Below are 18,224 nucleotides of genomic sequence, written 5' to 3'. Positions count from 1 at the left end.
ATAATGCACAACATGTTTTAAACAAGAAAAGCATGAGACAAATCTATCTTCTGCAAATAGCTGAGGTTGGGCTGTAGCTCATACCACGTTTTATCACTGGAACATATAGGCATATGTATTATAGCATTGTTTTCATTTAGGTAATGAATCTGCGTTAAACACTTCATTTCATATTGTTGAATGTGAAAATTCTGATACTGAGATTTGGGGTTCCAAGAAATACCTGTATATCAAACAATTTTGTGCACACAGACATACAGTGAAATACTTTAATTAACATCTGAGCAAGCTTTGTTCTGTGTTTTTAAAATTTATATTGAAATTATGCAAAATAATATTTATACTATATAGGTAAGGTATAAAGAAAACAGTAAGCTATAAAGAATAACAGTGAGACAAACAACCATGCAGCCATCACCCATCTTAAGAAACAGGATTTTACCAATATCTTAGAAGCTTCATCTGTGTCCTTCTCTCCTCTGCTTAGAGGTAAACATCCATTTCAAATTTTGTGTAGTCAGTTGACCATTTCCTTGATTTTCTTTGTATTGTTTTTTTAGCCATAGGTGGATACACGTCACAACCATATATACTTTATTTTTGCATATTTTAAACTTTATGTAAATATTATTTGTTCTGTATTTGTTTCTCTGAGATTCACTCATGTTATGCATGTGGCTATAGTTTATTTTAATAGTAAATATTCTATTGCCTGAATATACAAAGATTCTACTCCTGGTGGACATATGTTGTTTTCAGTTTCATGTTGTTATGCTATTAAGAATAAGGTTCTTGGGAGCAGGGAAGGGGGATGGAGAGAGGGTGGTCAATGGATACAAAATTGTAGAGAGATGGGAAGCATAAGATCCCAGAGCAATATAGGGAGACTACAATCAACAGCAAATTACTGTATAACTTCAAGTAACTAATTGAGAGGACTTGGAATGTTTCTAACACAAAGACATGACAAATGTTTGACGTGATGGATATGCTAATGCCCCAATATGATCATTGCACACTATATAAATGTACCCAAATATCACATTGTATGCCATAAATATATACAATGATCACAGCTCAATTAAGAAAAAAGAAAAAGAGGGTTTTCAAGATGGCGGCGGCTGCGGCGGCTGGCGCGGAGTAGCTGAGGTGGAAAAGGTGGCCACTAGGCCTCAGGCAGCCAGGAAATTTGCGGACCTTCCTCTCGCCATCTCTTAAGGGAGGACCGCTGCTGCTGTCCGGTCATGGGGGGTGACCACCACTTTGCCCCCGGCAGGAGAGGCTGCCTCATTTACAGGCAACAGCTTTGAAGTGTGGAGCAGGAAAAGAACTGTTTCTTAGCTGCAAAAGCGAGTCTCAAAACAGGGAACACGGCGCCACGGCTGCTGTGGATGCAGACAGGATCCCGGAGGCCGGGGCTGCGCTGAAGGAGGCCAGCTGCCCTATTCAGGATTCGAGGTTTCAGGCCGGCATTAAAGAAGATTCCTGGGAGCGCCCGAGCCGCGCCGCAACTGAACAGCCCGAGGCGGCAGCGGCTGAGAACGGGGAAGGCGGCAAACCAGAGGCAGAGAGTGAGCGCCTGACCTGGCACAACCCTGTGAGTGACCCCTGGACCAGCCTTGTTTGGGGGGCTGACGCCCACCCGGCTCCCGCCTGCATCAGCAGGCCACTCACCGCCCCGGTGAAGGCCCAGCTGATAGACGAGGGTTGCAGAAGACACGCCCCAGCCCAGCACAGTGTGCACAGAGTGGAGAGACATGCGGCCAGGGAGGCGGAGACTCGACAGAAACCACACACCTGGTGGGGTCGCCACTGCACGATCTAACAGCCTGGGCCAGAACACACGGAACAGGGAGAAGTCCTGCACAGGAAGTGAAAGCTCAACAGAGATCACACACCCTGGGGTACGTGACCCACCAGCCCAGCAGAGTCCAAGCTGACCAGAAAGGTGGCTCCCCGGAGAAGCCCAAGACCCGAGGCAACCACACACACAAGGAACTAGAGGCCAACTGAGCAGTCACGGAGGGAGCCATACGAAATTGGCAACCACAGCAACATCCTAGTTAGTCATTAGTCTCAAACCGGTGGACTGTGAAACCCCCTGCCACAATGAATAAACACAAAAAAAAAGATACCAGAAATACAAAAATCAAGAAAGTACACCACCAAAAGTTAATAAATCTCAAACTCTAGATCCTATAGAACAAGAAGCCCTTGAAATAACTGATAAGGAATTTCGAGTGATAATTCTAAGGAAACTGAATGAGATACAAGAAAACTCAGCTAGACATCATGATGAAATGAGGAAAAGTATACAGGATCTGAAAGAGGAAATGTACAAGGAAATCAATGTCCTGAAAAAAAATGTAGCAGAACTTGCTGAACTGAAGAACTTATTCAACGAAATAAAAAACACAACGGAGAGTTTAACCAGCAGGCTTGTCGAAGTTGAAGAGAGAACCTCTGAACTTGAAGATGGGCTGTTTGAAATAACACAAGCAGATAAAAAGAAAGAAAAAAGAATCAAGGACATTGAAGAAAATCTGAGAGAGATATCAGACAACATTAAGCGATCAAATATCCGAGTCATGGGTATTCCAGAAGGGGAGGAAAATGGAGATTCCATTGAAAACATATTCAACAAAATAGTGGCAGAAAACTTCCCAGGTATAGGAAAAATCACAGATCTTCAGATCCAGGAAGCTCAACGATCTCCAAATGTATTCAACCCAAAAAGACCTTCTCCAAGACATGTCATAGCCAAATTGGCAAAACTCAGAGACAAAGAGAGAATCTTAAAAGCTGCAAGAGAGAAGCGTCAAATCACCCCTAAGGGAGCCCCAATCAGGTTAACATCAGACTTCTCATCACAAACCCTAAAAGCTAGAAAGGAATGGGATGATATTTTCAAAATACTAAAAGACAAAGATTGCCAGCCAAGAATACTCTACCCTGCAAGGCTATCCTTCCGAAATGAGGGGCAAATAGTATATTTCTCAGACAAACAAAAACTGCGGGAGTTGACTACCACACGACCACCCTTACAAGAAATCCTCAAGGGAGTACTGGGCTTGGTTCCTGAAAAATAACTACCACTGCCATAAAAACCCAAGAAAAATCTAAACCCACTAGTATAATAAAAATGGCATTCATGAAGAGAAAACAAGCTAACAAAAACACTATCTACAACCTAAGGAACCAACAAACACAGAAAACAAACAGTAAATCAGAAAGCAAGGAACAAAAGACACCTAAGACAACCAAACAACCAATAAAATGCTAGGAATAAATCAACACCTTTCAATAACAACTCTTAATGTAAAAGGCTTAAATTCCCCCAATTAAAAGACACAGACTGGCTGACTGGATCAAAAAGGACGACCCAACTATATGCTGCCTACAAGAGACCCACCTCACCCATAAAGATTCACACAGACTAAGAGTGAAAGGATGGAAAAAGATTTACCATGCAAACAGAAAAGAAAAATGAGCTGGAGTAGCTATTCTTATATCTGACAAAATAGACTTTAAACTAAAAACCATAAAAAGAGACAATGAGGGACACTACTTAATGATAAAAGGACTGATCCATCAAGAAGACATAACAATCATAAATATGTACGCACCCAATGTTGGAGCAGCCAGATTTATAAAACAAACTCTATTAGACCTAAAGAAGGAAATAGACACTAATACCATAATAGCAGGGGACCTGAACACCCCACTGTCAATATTAGACAGATCATCTAGGCAAAGAATCAGTAGAGAAACACAAGACCTAAACAAGACTCTAGACCAATTGGAATTGGCAGATATCTACAGAACATTCCACCCAACAACCTCAGAATATTCATTCTTCTCATCAGCACATGGATCATTCTCCAGGATAGATCACATATTAGGTCACAAATCAAGTCTCAATAAATTCAAAAAAATTGGAATTATCCCATGTATCTTCTCAGACCACAATGGATTAAAACTAGAAATTAATAACAAACGAAACTCTGGAAACTATACAAACACATGGAAATTAAACAGCATTCTACTTAATGATATATGGGTCCAAGAAGAAATCAAGCAGGAAATCAAAAAATTTATTGAAACTAATGTAAACAATGATACATCATACCAAAACCTGTGGGATACTGCAAAAGCAGTATTGAGGGGAAAATTTATTGCATTAAACGCTCACTTCAGAAGAATAGAAAGATGGCAAGTGAACAACCTAACACTTCACCTTAAAGAACTAGAAAAACAAGAACAATCCAAACCTAAAGTTAGCAGACGGAAAGAAATCATTAAGATCAGAGCAGAACTGAATGAAATTGAAAACCAAAAAACAATTCAAAAGATCAACGAATCAAAAAGTTGGTTTTTTGAAAAGATAAATAAAATTGACAAACCATTAGCATGGCTAACAAAAAAAAAGAAGAGAGAAGACTCAAATAACAAAAATTAGAAATGAAAAAGACGATATTACAACTGATTCATCTGAAATACAAGGAATCATTCGAGACTACTATAAACAATTATACGCCAACAAATTTGAAAATCTGGAGGAAATGGATAAATTTCTGGACACACACAAGCTCCCAAAACTGAACCATGAAGACGTAGAAAATTTGAACAGACCAATAACAATAAAGGAGATTGAAGCTGTTATCAGAAGGCTCCCAACAAAGAAAAGCCCAGGACCAGATGGATTCACAGCAGAATTTTACCAAACATTCAAAGAGGAATTGACACCGATTCTTTACAAACTATTCCAAAAGATTGAAACGGACGCAAATCTCCCAAACTCATTCTATGAAGCAAACATCATCCTGATACCAAAACCAGGTAAAGATATAACCAAAAAAGAAAACTACAGGCCGATATCCTTGATGAATATAGATGCAAAAATCCTCACTAAAATACTAGCAAACAGAATATAGCAACACGTACGTAAAATTATTCATCACGATCAAGTGGGATTCATCCCAGGGATGCAAGGTTGGTTCAACATATGCAAATCAATAAATGTGATACATCATATTAATAAACTCAAACACAAGGACCATATGATCATATATATAGATGCTGAAAAAGCATTTGTTAATGTTCAGCACTCATTCATGACAAAGACCCTTTATAAGTTAGGTATAGAGGGAAAGTATCTCAACATAATTAAAGCCATATATGCCAAACCCACAGCCAATATCATCCTGAATGGGGAAAAGCTGAAAGCTTTTCCTTTAAGAACAGGAACTAGACAAGGATGCCCACTCTCACCACTCCTATTCAACATAGTGTTGGAAGTACTAGCCAGAGCAATCAGAGAAGAGAAGGAAAGAAAGGGCATCCAGATTGGAAAAGAGGAAGTCAAACTGTCCCTGTTTGCAGATGACATGATCCTATATATCGAACAGCCTAAAACCTCTACCAAAAAACTGTTGGAATTGATAAATGATTTCAGCACAGTAGCAGGATACAAAATCAACACCCAAAAATCAGTAGCATTTCTTTTCTCCAATAGTGAACATGCAGAAAGAGAAATCAAGAAAGCCTGCCCATTTACAATAGCCACCAAAAAAATAAAATACTTAGGAATTGAGTTAACCAAGGAGGTGAAAAATCTCTATAATGAGAACTACAAACCACTGCTGAGAGAAATTAGAGAGGATACAAGAAGATGGAAAGATATTCCATGCTCTTGGATTGGAAGAATCAGCATAGTCAAAATGTCCATACTACCCAAAGTGATATACAAATTCAATGCAATCCCCATCAAAATTCCAAAGACATTTTTCTCAGAAATGGAAAAAACTATTCAGACATTTATATGGAACAATAAAAGACCACGAATAGCCAAAGGAATGCTGAGCAAAAAAAATAAAGCTGGAGGCATAACACTACCTGACTTTAAGCTATACTACAAAGCTATAATAACCAAAACAGTATGGTACTGGCATAAAAACAGACACACTGACCAATGGAATAGAATAGAGAATCCAGAAATCAACCCACACACTTACTGCCAGCTGATCTTTGACAAAGGCACCAAGCCTATTCACTGGGGAAGGGACTGCCTCTTCAGCAAATGGTGCTGGGATAACTGGATATCCATATGCAGGAGAATGAAACTAGATCCATACCTCTCACCGTATACTAAAATCAACTCAAAATGGATTAAGGATTTAAATATACACCCTGAAACAATAAAACTTCTTAAAGAAAACATAGGAGAAACACTTCAGGAAATAGGACTGGGCACAGACTTCATGAATACGTCCCCAAAAGCACGGGCAACCAAAGGAAAAATAAACAAATGGGATTATATCAAACTAAAAAGCTTCTGCACAGCAAAAGAAACAATTAAAAGAGTTAAAAGACAACCAACAGAGTGGGAGAAAATATTTGCAAAATATATATCTGACAAAGGATTAATATCCAGAATATATAAGGAACTCAAACAACTTTACAAGAAGAAAACAAGCAACCCAATTAAAAAATGGGCAAAAGAGCTAAGTAGGCATTTATCTAAGGAAGATATACAAATGGCCAACAGACATATGAAAAAATGCTCAACATCACTCAGCATCCGGGAAATGCAAATCAAAACCACATTGAGATACCATCTAACCCCATTTAGGATGGCTAAAATCCAAAAGACTATGAACGATAAATGCTGGCGAGGCTGCGGAGAAAAAGGAACTCTCATACATTGTTGGTGGGACTGCAAAATGGTGCAGCCTCTATGGAAAATGGTATGGAGGTTCCTCAAACAATTGCAGATAGATCTACCATACGACCCAGCTATCCCACTGCTGGGAATATACCCAGAGGAATGGAAATCATCAAGTCGAAGGTATACCTGTTTCCCAATGTTTATCGCAGCACTCTTTACAATAGCCAAGAGTTGGAACCAGCCCAAATGCTCATCATCAGATGAGTGGATACGGAAAATGTGGTACATCTACACAATGGAATACTACTCAGGTATAAAAACGAATGAAATACTGCCATTTGCAACAACATGGATGGACCTTGAGAGAATTATATTAAGTGAAACAAGTCAGGCACAGAAAGAGAAATACCACATGTTCTCACTTATTGGTGGGAGCTAAAAATTAATATATAAATTCACACACACACACACACACACACATAAACTGGGGGTGGGGGGGGAAGAAGATATAACAACCACAATTATTTGAAGTTGATACGACAAGCAAACAGAAAGGACATTGTTGGGGGGAGGGGGGGAGGGAGGAGGGAGGGAGGTTTTGGTGATGGGGAGCAATAATCAGCCACAATGTATATCGACAAAATAAAATTTAAAAAATAAAATAAAAGAAAAAAGAAAAAAAGAAAAAAAAAAGAAAAAAAGAATAGTGGTTACCAGAGGAAGGGAAGTGGGGAGGGACGGGGAGAACTTATTCCTCCTAGCTAACTGTAACTTTGTAACTTCGTACCCATTTGTACAAAGTTACGGTTAAATAGGAGGAATAAGTTCTGTTGACTAAAACTAATAATATTGTATTGTATATTTCAATATAGCCAGAAAAGAGGATCTTGAATGCTATAACCACAAAGAATTGAACATTTTTTATGTGATAGATATTTTGATTGGATCATTATACAATTCTGTGCACGTATTGAAACAACAAACTTTACCCCATAAAAATGTACAATTAAAGAAATTAATTTAAAGAAAGAATAATGCTCTTATGAATATTCTTGAACATGTGTCCAAGTACATGGTGCCAGGTTTTTCTAGGATATATCCCCAGGAGTGGCATCTCTAGGACATACGGGATGTACACAATCAGGTTTACTAGGTCAGACTTCTCCAAAGGGGTTGTGCCAATTTACCTTTACACTTCTCCTTCTACCTGAAGGAGATAAATATCCATAACCTTACTCCTTAACTTTGACTGCTCTTAGTATTGGTCAGCTTTTATAATTTTACCCCTCAGATAGGTGTGAATCTCACTGTGGTTTCACTTAGCATTTATGCAACTATGAATTTCATTCTGTTAATGAAAATAACGTGTTATATAGACTGGCCATTTGTGTTTCATCTCCTGTGAAATTCCTATTTGCCCTTTGCCCATTTTTCTATCTCTGTCTTATTGATTCATAGGAGTTTTTGATGTACTCAAGACGCCAAACTCTTTGTCTTTAGGTGTATTGTAAATATCTTCTCCCAGCTTGTATTTTATCTTTTCACTTTTCTGTGGTGATTTTAGTGAACAAGAGTTTTTAATTTTAATGTAATTGAATTTAGCAATTTTTTATTTCATAATTCTCTCACTTTGTATTGTTGAAAATCCTTTACTCCAAGTTAATAAAGACATTCTTCTATTTTATCTTCTAAAGAGTCTTATAGATTACCACTATGTTTAAGTCTCTGATCCAACTTAAGTTGATTTTTGTATAGAGCATAAGGTAACTGACTCTGTGTCAGTTTCCTATGGCTGCTGTAACAAGTTACCACAAATTTGGTGGCTTAAAACAGCACACATTCATTCTCTTTCAGTTCTGGAGGTCAGAAGCCTGAAATCAGTTTCACTGGGTTAAAGTCAAGGTGTCTGCAAGGCTGGATTCTTCTAGAGGTTCCTGGGAAAAAACTTCCTTTTCTATTTCAGCTTCAAAAGCTGCCAACATTCCTTGGATTGTAGCTGCATCACTCCAGTCTGCTTACATCATTACATTGTCTTTTCATCTTTGGTATCAAATTTGCTCAGCTTTTCTCTTAAGGACACTTGTGATTACATTTAGAGCCCACCAAGAAAATCCAGGATAATCTCCCCATCTCAAAATTCTTAACTTAATCACATCTTTTGCCATATTAAGTAATATTCACCCTTTTGCCATATAAGGTAATACCTACAGATTCAGGAATTAGGATGTGGTTATCTGCAGGGTTCATTATTCAGCCTACCACAGACCCCATGTGGATGTCCAGGCATTTTAGCTCTGTACTACATAACCCTTCTTTCCTCACTGATATTTAACATCTGCTCTGTCATAAATCAGATTCACCTATTTGTGTGCATCTATTCTGAATTCTGTATTCTATTCCCTTTGTCATTTTGTACTTAGTGTCCCAATACTATGTTATCTTAATTACAATAGCTTTGTACTGGATTTTAATATATGAAAGGTCAAGTCCCCCCGATTTATTCTTCTTTAAATTTTATGTTTAGATTTTAGATGCAACCAAATCCTACCTTTATTTAGGAGTGCATTGAATTTATAGATATAAATCAGTTGGGGGAATACTGATAGCTTTATGACATTGAGTCTTTCTTTTCAAGAATATAGTCTATTCTCCATTTATTTAGATCTTTGTTAAGGTCTTTATACAAAGTTTTACAGTTTTCTCCATGAAGGTCTTAAATATATTTTGCTGATATATTTCCAGGTACTTTATGTTTTTGTTACTATTGTAAATAGCATCCTAAAAATTACATTCTTCTAATCATTGCTGGATATAGAAATGCTTTTTTTTCAGATTTTTGTATATTGATTTGGTAACCCTCAACCTTACTCTGTCTTATTAATTTGAAAATTGTATTTATAAATTCTTTGGAATTTTTCTAGGTATACAGTCCTAAAATATGTGAATAATAGAAGTTTGTTCTTATTTATACTTTTTTTCCTTTTTCTTATCTTACTGCACAGAAACAGATCTCAAGTATAGTATTAAACATCTAAGATATCTTAGATGGTGTCTTAGTCTGTTTGGGTTGTAATAACAAAATACCATACACTGGGTGGTTTATAAACAACAGAAATTTATTCCTCACAGTTCTGAAGACTGTGAAGTCCAAGATCAAGGTGCCAGCAGATTCGGTGTCTGGTGAGCATCCATTCCTCGTAAATGATGACTTATTGCTGTGTCCCCACATGGTGGAAGGGGCAAACAAGCTTTCTTGAGCCTTTTTGATAAGGCCATTAACCCCATTCATGAGGTCTCTGCCCTCATTATCTAATCACTTCCCAAAGCCCCACCTCTTAATATCACCACCTTGGGGATTAGGATTTCAACATATAAATTTGGGGGGGTGGGGGAGGACACAAACATTCGGACCATAGCAGATGGCAAGTTTTCAAAAGCCCATGGTTTGCAATGTCTGGTATTTCATGCAATGGATTCTACTGTATTAAGGGATTTCAGGGGCTAAAGGGGTTCTGTAGTGCATTTCTCTGCTTCTCATGTGTGAAACCAGGACACTGTAATCACAGATGAGAAACTGCTCTATTTTAAAAAGCATTTTAATATTTTCCTCTTCTAATAAGGAATCTGTCCTTAAAGCTTACTAGTTCCTTCATGCTTGTCTCTCCTGCTGCCTTTTGCCAAGATAAGAAAAATATCTGCTTAGAAAATCTTATGGAGAAGTAGCATTTGTGATGTGACCCTAAAATTTATACTGACTGTTAGAAATGCAAGGCTTCGTGTTACTTGTACTCCCATTCTATCCTGGGTGAGGGAATTGGCTTGCTACAGATAAGACGAACTCCTGTGAAATAACCCCTTTGAAATAATTCCCAAAGAAACATTGGCTCACTACTTTATTACAATACATCTCCATTTTTTAAAGGATGGCAGTTAAGGTAACAGATGGAGAAAGTTTTAGGCCTGACAGTTATAAATAGTCCTACAGTTTATTCCATGATATATTTGCAATTCTTTTTCTTTGCCATTCTGAAATTTGGATCTCAATCAAAATACTTTTCTCTTTACCAAGGAGTGCAAATTATTGCCAATAGATTAGAACTCTAAAATGATGGAGAAAAGTGAGGATATTTGGCCCTGCTGAAAGTTTTGCGTACATTCTAAAGTATTGTCATCACTATCACCTAATCTTTAGAGGAACTTCTTCTCCGGAGATCATATAGAATGGGGAAACCCTTTGAATAAATCAACTGTTCTAAGGATTGTTCTTGTTTCTTATAATCAAAGTAACACTTGCCTAATGACCACTCCATTGCCAAGCACTAGAGGAGACAAAGGGACAAGTATGTCTGTCTTTAAAAGGACAGTCATGGACAAAGCACTAAAGATACTAAAGCTAAATAGCAACAGAAAACAGTGGAATATAAAATGTCATAAGGCATTTTAATGATGGTAATAAATTAGAAATATCACTTGGTTCTTCTGAGTGTCTTTGCTATAATACAGAAAATTACATCTAACAGAACATCAAAAGTATTCTGAGTATTCACATGCTACGTACAGGATAAATACATTCTTCTTCTTAAAGAACTTGAAATTTAAGGTAGAAATTTAAGGAAAACCGTCAAAGTATCAAGGATTTTCAGCAGTGGTGATCTCTTCACTGTTGGGGAGGATGAGAAGAGACAGGAATCCTTAAATACCATTGGTTTTTGTATGCCATTACTACAGCCATTCTGGAGTGCAATATGGCAATAGTTATCGAAATGTCAAATGTTCATCCCTTTGTTCTGGAAATTCTACTTCCAACAATGGCGGGCTGCATGATTTGGATCAACTTTCTCTCTTAGAACAACTAGAAAAGCAGGGCAAAATATTTTTTTAAATCTGTTTTGAAGGCAAAAGAGAGCTATCAGGACAGGAAGGAATTGTGGGTCCAAGATCCTTGAGAAGAAAAAGACCAAGACCATTAGTCATTGGGGCCACTTTATCCTTAAAGACACTGCCTTTTCGGTAGAAACTGCAGAGAAGCCGAAAAGATAAGTAGGGTTATGGAAGAAAACATAGGTGTTCAAATCTTTTTTTTTTTTTCTTTTTAGCTAGGAGAATAAATTTATTTTTATTTTTATTTTTATTTTTTAATTTAAAGTCAATTGATAAGGAACAAATTTAGCACACAAAGATTGACATCCTGAATACATAAAGAACTCTTAAAAATGAATTCAACAAACCTTAACAGAAATTTGGTGAAGGACATGAGCAGACAAGTCACACACTCCAAAGAAACACACGTGGCTAATAAATACACCCTGAGATGTTCTTGCTGATGGGGACTGGTCTCAGGACCCTGGGCATGCTCTGTTGTTTGCCTGGATGCAGGCATGGGCACTACAAATCTTTCCGTGAACTTTTTGAAGACCTCTTAGATAAGTAGGTTGGTAGGTAGGTAGGTAGGTAGGTAGGTAGGTAGGTAGGTAGGTAGGTAGATAGGTAGGTAGATACAGCTGAAAAGTGGAGCAGAAGCAACATTTTAAGAGATAATGACTGAAATTTTTCCAAAACTGCTGAAAGATGTTATCCACATATTTAAGAAGTGCTACAAATCCCAAGGAGGGTACATGCAACCACACCTAATAACATCATAGTAAAACTGCTGAAAACCAAAGACAAAAATCAGTCAGAAGACAAGACATATTACTTCAAATAGCAATAAGACTATGAGCTGACTTCTCAACAAAAACAGAGGAATGATATGATATCTTCAAAATGCTTGAAAAAAATATAGGAAAACTGTTCACAGATGCAAGTTTGAGGATAGCAATTACACTGTAAATTGCTGTAGGGAGCAGTTGTAAACCACTTAAATGTCCAATAAGAGGTTTAAAAATATTTACCTCCTTAGAGTCAACTATACAGCCATTAAAATGGATAAGGAAGATCTTTAGGTACTACATTAAAATGTTCTAAATATATTAAGTGAAAAAAGCAGAATACAAAATAATATATAGTATATGCTCTTATTTACATTAACAGTATTTTGATATAATTAAGTATAGAGAGACAGGCACCAAAATGTTAACAGTAACCTATGGATGGTAGAATTATGAGAGAATTTTCACATTCTATCTAATTTTTAAAATAACGATCATATATTATCAAATGAAGATATTTCCATTTGAAAAAGGGAACAAAACTAGTTAGTACTTTGAAGGTTATGTGCTCTCTATTGACCCTGGGTCCATTGTGGCTGTGTTATAATGGATACTGTTAAGTGCATTCCATTACCTCTATATGGAAGAAACTCTGCAAAGTAAGGGTCAGGTAAAACCTCCAGACTTGGATCCCTAATACTGTGGATCTTCCTAAATCTAGGGAAGATCAATGTGAGCAATGTCCCTTGGAATTCCATGATGGCTCTCATTTTATGAAAAGCATCAATCAGTGGTCACCCTTCTCTGATTTAGAGAAATAACTTTCTTTTATAAGAAACTTCAGAGTAATGTTAAGAATTGGGTTAAATTGTTAAATGTTTTTCTGTTAAAATGTCAGTCTAAATTGCAGTGTAGGTGTATTAGTTCATCTTTGTGCTGCTATAACAGAATACCTGGAACTGCGTAATTTATAAAGAAAAGAGGCTCAGGGTTCTGGGACATGATTCTGGGACAGCTGCATCTGGTGTGGGCCTCAGGCTGCTTCTACTCATGGTGGAAAGCAGCAGGCAGCCATGTGGCTAGAGGAAGCAAGAGAGAGGGAGAGAGAGAGAGAGAGGAGGTGCCAGGGTCTTTTAAACAACCAGCTCTCGTGGGAACTAATAGAGCAAGAACTCACTCACTACCCACACCCCAGGGAGAGCATTAATCCATTCATGAGGGATCCACCCCCATGACCCAAACAGCTCCCAACACTGCCACATTGGGGATCAGATTTTGACATGAGTTTGGGGAGGGACAACACATCCAAATTCTATCAATAGCCTATCCCTAAAGGTAAACTAGCAGTACTTCTATTTCCTAAATATAAGGTAAATTTTCAGCTTTGGTTAAATTGCAGCTCTCTCAGTGCAGTGCAGGGAGTTGTTTAATAATCTTGATTGTTTACATTGGAAACAAGTTATGGGTATTTTGGGTAATAAAGCATCATTTGGGGTAATAAAGCCTGAATTGTTTTCGTAGGCCGAGAGATCCGTCTGCCCCTCCGAATCAAAGGGGAAGGGATGGGACCCAAGATTCACTTCAACTTCGAAATGCTGGATATTGGGAAAGTTTTTGTTGGATCTGTACATTGTTATGAGGTAAGCACTAGAATTGTTCATTAAGATGTCAAACAGTACGTGGCTTTGTTCATTGGATTTATTTTGTGTGTGTTTTTATTTTACAGTAATTTTTTACGATCACATACATTTGGCATCACTCATCCTTATTCAGACCCCAGAATCCTCTGCCTTGTCCTCCTGTCTCTAGCCGTGCTGAGGGGAAGAGCTTTTCCCTTCTTCATCAACCCCTTCTAACTTTACTAAAAGCTAAAAAGCATCAAAGCCATAATTTAATTGGTTTTATCTTCATCATATTGTAGACTGCAAAGGGGAAAACCATAAATATATTTCTCCATCTGTTTAGTACTTGTTCTCTGACAACATAAATTCTACAGATCAGAGGATAAAGAACCTTTCACATTTTCTAGAACGTCCTAATGAGCATAGCTGTTTTCACACTTTCGAATTTTCTCTGAATGTGCTAGTCTGCAATCCATGTTTTAAAAACCAATCATCATGGTTTTTGGAAGAGACCTCCCTGTTTTGTCTTTCCAATTAAATAGAAAATGCAATTTTACAAGATGTGTTCATGGGTTCTTTAGGATCAAAGTTACTTCAATGTCATCTCATCACTAAATTTGTAACTGGGGCATATTTTTACACCATATCAAACTGTAACCATTGAAATTTTGTTTTAGAAAGGTTTCTAAATTGTGTATGTTTATATTTTTATACAGGCAATACAAGCAATTTTTTAATGAGTGACAAATAGGTTTCAGGTTCCATGCTCCACTGTGTGTGCATGTCTCTGTGTGTTTGTGCACACGTGTGTAATTTCTAATCCTTACAAAAATGTGAAAGGTAGGTTATATTATACATATTATTCAAATGAGAACTATGAGGTATGTAGTGATTAATACCATCAACAGCATCGCCCTTCATGTGTGTTAAGCTAGTGCTCTTGCTTTGACATGCATTAGTGCCCTTTGTCCTCACAAAAACCCTGCAGCGTAGATACAATTACTGTTCCCATTTGATAGCTGGGTAAGCTGAGGCTTAGAGAAGTTTCACTAGCTAAGGTAATGCTTGATACTGTAACAAATACAAAAATATGTAATATCTCAAACATGATCTAAGTTCCTTTTGTTGCTTACATAATGTCCAAAACAAAGGCTCCTAATCGGTAGGTGCTCTCCTCCAGCAGATTATCTGGAACTCAGGCTCCCTCCATCTTCTGCTCAGCCATCTCTACCAAGTGGCCTGAAAGATTGTGGTCTCACCTGTATCCCTCTGGCAGAAGGGGAAAGAGCATGAAGGAGTGTACATGAGATTTTTATAGGAAGTGGCACTGGAGGTGGCACATTTCACTTTCATTCACATCACTAGCTGCAACTGTAACTGCAACAGAGACGGGACATGTGGTCTAGCTGTAAGTGCAGAAGAAGAGGAAATGGGTTTAGGGAACCGCAAACCTGACTTCCAGAGGAGTTAAGTAACTGGGCAAGGTCATACGGCTTATAAGTGTTAGTGAGTGCTGGGTTATTAGGATCCTCTATCTTGTCCTGGGAAGAGAAAACCCTTTGCAGGCCTTTCAGCCCTTTGGGGGTTCAGTCTCCCGCTCTGTCACCTCAGGCAAATCCAGCTTACAGCCAACTCAGCTCAAGCCCAGCCTAACCTGGGAGGGGACAATGTTGGGCATCCCACTTCCCACTAGGGTAACTGTAGCCTAAATGGGATGACACGAGAGGTAAACGGAGATGTTAACGTCATGACGAGATGGAATATACACAGGAACATAATTTAAATGAAAAAGTTGGTCGCATAACTGTCCTAAAATGAAAAGTGGCACAGCTATATGCTGCATTGTTCTATATCACATTAGAGAGAAGGGTCACTTAGGGAGAGAGGGAAAAAGTACAATCGTTCTTATTAAATTGATATTCTGTCTGCAGTTTAGCCAGTGTGAATTTACCTTACATCTTACCTTATGGATGCCACATCAGAAAAGAATCTTTAGTTTTGATGCAAACTGGATAGGGTTTCCCCGAGTATAAATGTAATAGAAGTGTACTTCAGGCCACCATTTCCAGATTTTAACAGTATAGCAAACCACAGCCAGCTAAATAAGTGTTAAACAAGGCGATGCATCATATTAGACAGTTCTGATTACTGTGCAGAGGCAGAGAAGGACATGGTCAGGTGCTTCTTATGGGAATATTCTGCACTCTCTGCGTATTTAATGCTAATGCCTCATTGCCTCTCCTACAATTTATTACATTACCTACTTGAGACAAATTTGAATAACTAGCTATTGTCCTGAGTCATTGCTGAGCTTAGCAGATACATAAAGAATAAGCTATAACCCCTGCGTATACACTATTCCCCGGCGTAATTAAGAAGGAAAACAAACGACAGGGGAGGTTCTATTATAAATTTTCTCCTCTCCAAGGAGTTGGACTGCAAGGTTAAGAGTATTACCAGTAATCAAAGGCCTCGGAATTATGTCCTAAACTATTTGCTGGATTCTGTATTCATAAGTAGGTGCCTCTTTGTCAGAGACAGAAGAACAGCATGCACGTTCTTGAAAATAGAGGAACTATCACCGTAAAGAAAATCTGGGTAAAACATTCCTGTTAACAGAAAACACAAACACATGAAAAGGCAATCCATGCATCTTCTCAAAGAGAAGAACAAGGGTCCTGCAAGTTACCACTAAAACCTTCGCGTTGCCTTCGAGTTACCACTAGTATATGTTGGTCACTTCTTAAGCAGAGGGAAATTCTAAACCCATTCTGCTTCGCACTGGGGATGTAAATAACAATCACTTTCATTTATAAGCACTGTTTGCCAGTCACTATTCTAAAAATTGCATAAACTAATAAATTTAATCTTATAGCAATATGAGAAGTTAATAGTACTCACATTTTACAGATGGGGAAACTGAGGCACAGAGAAGCTAAGTTATACAGCTAGTAAGTCAAAGGCAAAACCGAGTTTGAACCCTGGCAGTTTGGCTCCAGGGTCCCTGGCCTTAACCACTTTTCTACATGGTCTCTTTAAAAGGAATTAAGGGCGAGATGGGAAATAAACATAAAAAGAGAATAAAATAGCAAGCAGCAATTATTTATGTACACATTTTGGTGCATTGGCCATCTTCTCTTGGCAGCAGTGGTCGTCCTGCTCTGCAGAGGCTGCTGCCACTTTCTCTCCTACACGTGCTCCTGGTGCCCTCTTCCCTGATTCTCCAGAGGCAACCTGAGCCCACGAACTCATCCCTCCCTGCAGCCACCCAGACCCATTCCTTGGTTGCCCAGCCTCTCTCTCTTATGACCACAGCAGGCAGCACTTTGGTGAGCACTTCCTCCAGGCTGGGCACTGAGTATGCATTATCTCACTAATAAGGAGTCTCCGCTAAAGTACCTTCCCACGGCTTTGCCACTTCCTTTCTTACTTTTCACCGTGAATCTTCTCAAAACAGGAATCTAAAATAGTCAACCACTATTTCCTTGCACTTGTTCTCTCCCTTAACATTTGTCTTCTGGATTCTGCAATCATACCCCCTTTATTTACTCTCTTCTTTAAGGTCAGGGATGACCTCTAATTTTTTTTTAAAAATGAAAGAAAAAAAAATCTCTTACTTTTTCTTAGAGCTTATTCTCCTGACCCCTGTCCACATTTGACCTGTTTGCGAATCCTCCCCCGTCAGTTTCCAGACCCTGACATGCTTCACTTTTTCCTGCTGACTTTCTGAATGTTTCTTCACCATCTCCTGTGCTCTTTGTCCTCCAGTGCTGTAAGTGTAGGTTGAGGACAGGTCCTATATAAATCAAGAGAATATGTTGTTCACCCTTCTAGGTGTAAGGATGGCCCTGGCGATAGAGGTGGTGTCTTTGAGGCCAGGAATATAACAGTGTGGCTGTAGTGCAGGTTCCTATACAGGAATTGTAGGAGGTGGGGGTGGAAAAGGTAGACTGAGGCCAGCTGTGGAGGACTGTGAAAGCCAGGCCGGACTGCTTCACACACACACACGAAACCTACTGTGCAATCAAATATGGGCAGTAACATGGTTCCAGAGCATGGGAATATAGGAATAAAACTTTCCAGGGGTAAAACAATTGCTTGCATAAGAATTCCAGAAGAATCATTTATCCAATAGAGATTGAGATGAAAATATCCTTGTAGGATCAAAACTAATAGCATAATAAAGAGAATCCTTGTCATCTGGAATCCACAATGACATCTCATTTACATTCTTCAAGCTACATTTTAAGCACAGGCTTAGGTAGATCTTGATCCTCTATTATGACT

The 18,224-nt window shown here is 38.4% G+C and overlaps 1 protein-coding gene across 1 annotated transcript in view; it reads left to right on the top strand.

The window, feature by feature from the left end:
* HYDIN (HYDIN axonemal central pair apparatus protein) overlaps positions 1-18,224 on the top strand; it is a 364,550-nt gene that overhangs the window by 84,338 nt on the left and 261,988 nt on the right. The window contains exon 10 of the mRNA XM_063112309.1: positions 13,837-13,955. Coding sequence (XP_062968379.1) covers positions 13,837-13,955 — 119 coding nt within the window. The remainder of the gene's footprint in view (positions 1-13,836; positions 13,956-18,224) is intronic.

This window comes from Cynocephalus volans, chromosome 10 (assembly GCF_027409185.1).
Source record: "Cynocephalus volans isolate mCynVol1 chromosome 10, mCynVol1.pri, whole genome shotgun sequence".
Taxonomy (NCBI): domain Eukaryota; kingdom Metazoa; phylum Chordata; class Mammalia; order Dermoptera; family Cynocephalidae; genus Cynocephalus; species Cynocephalus volans.
The sequence above is the reverse complement of the archived record's forward strand: the minus strand, read 5'-3'. Positions and strand labels throughout refer to the sequence as shown.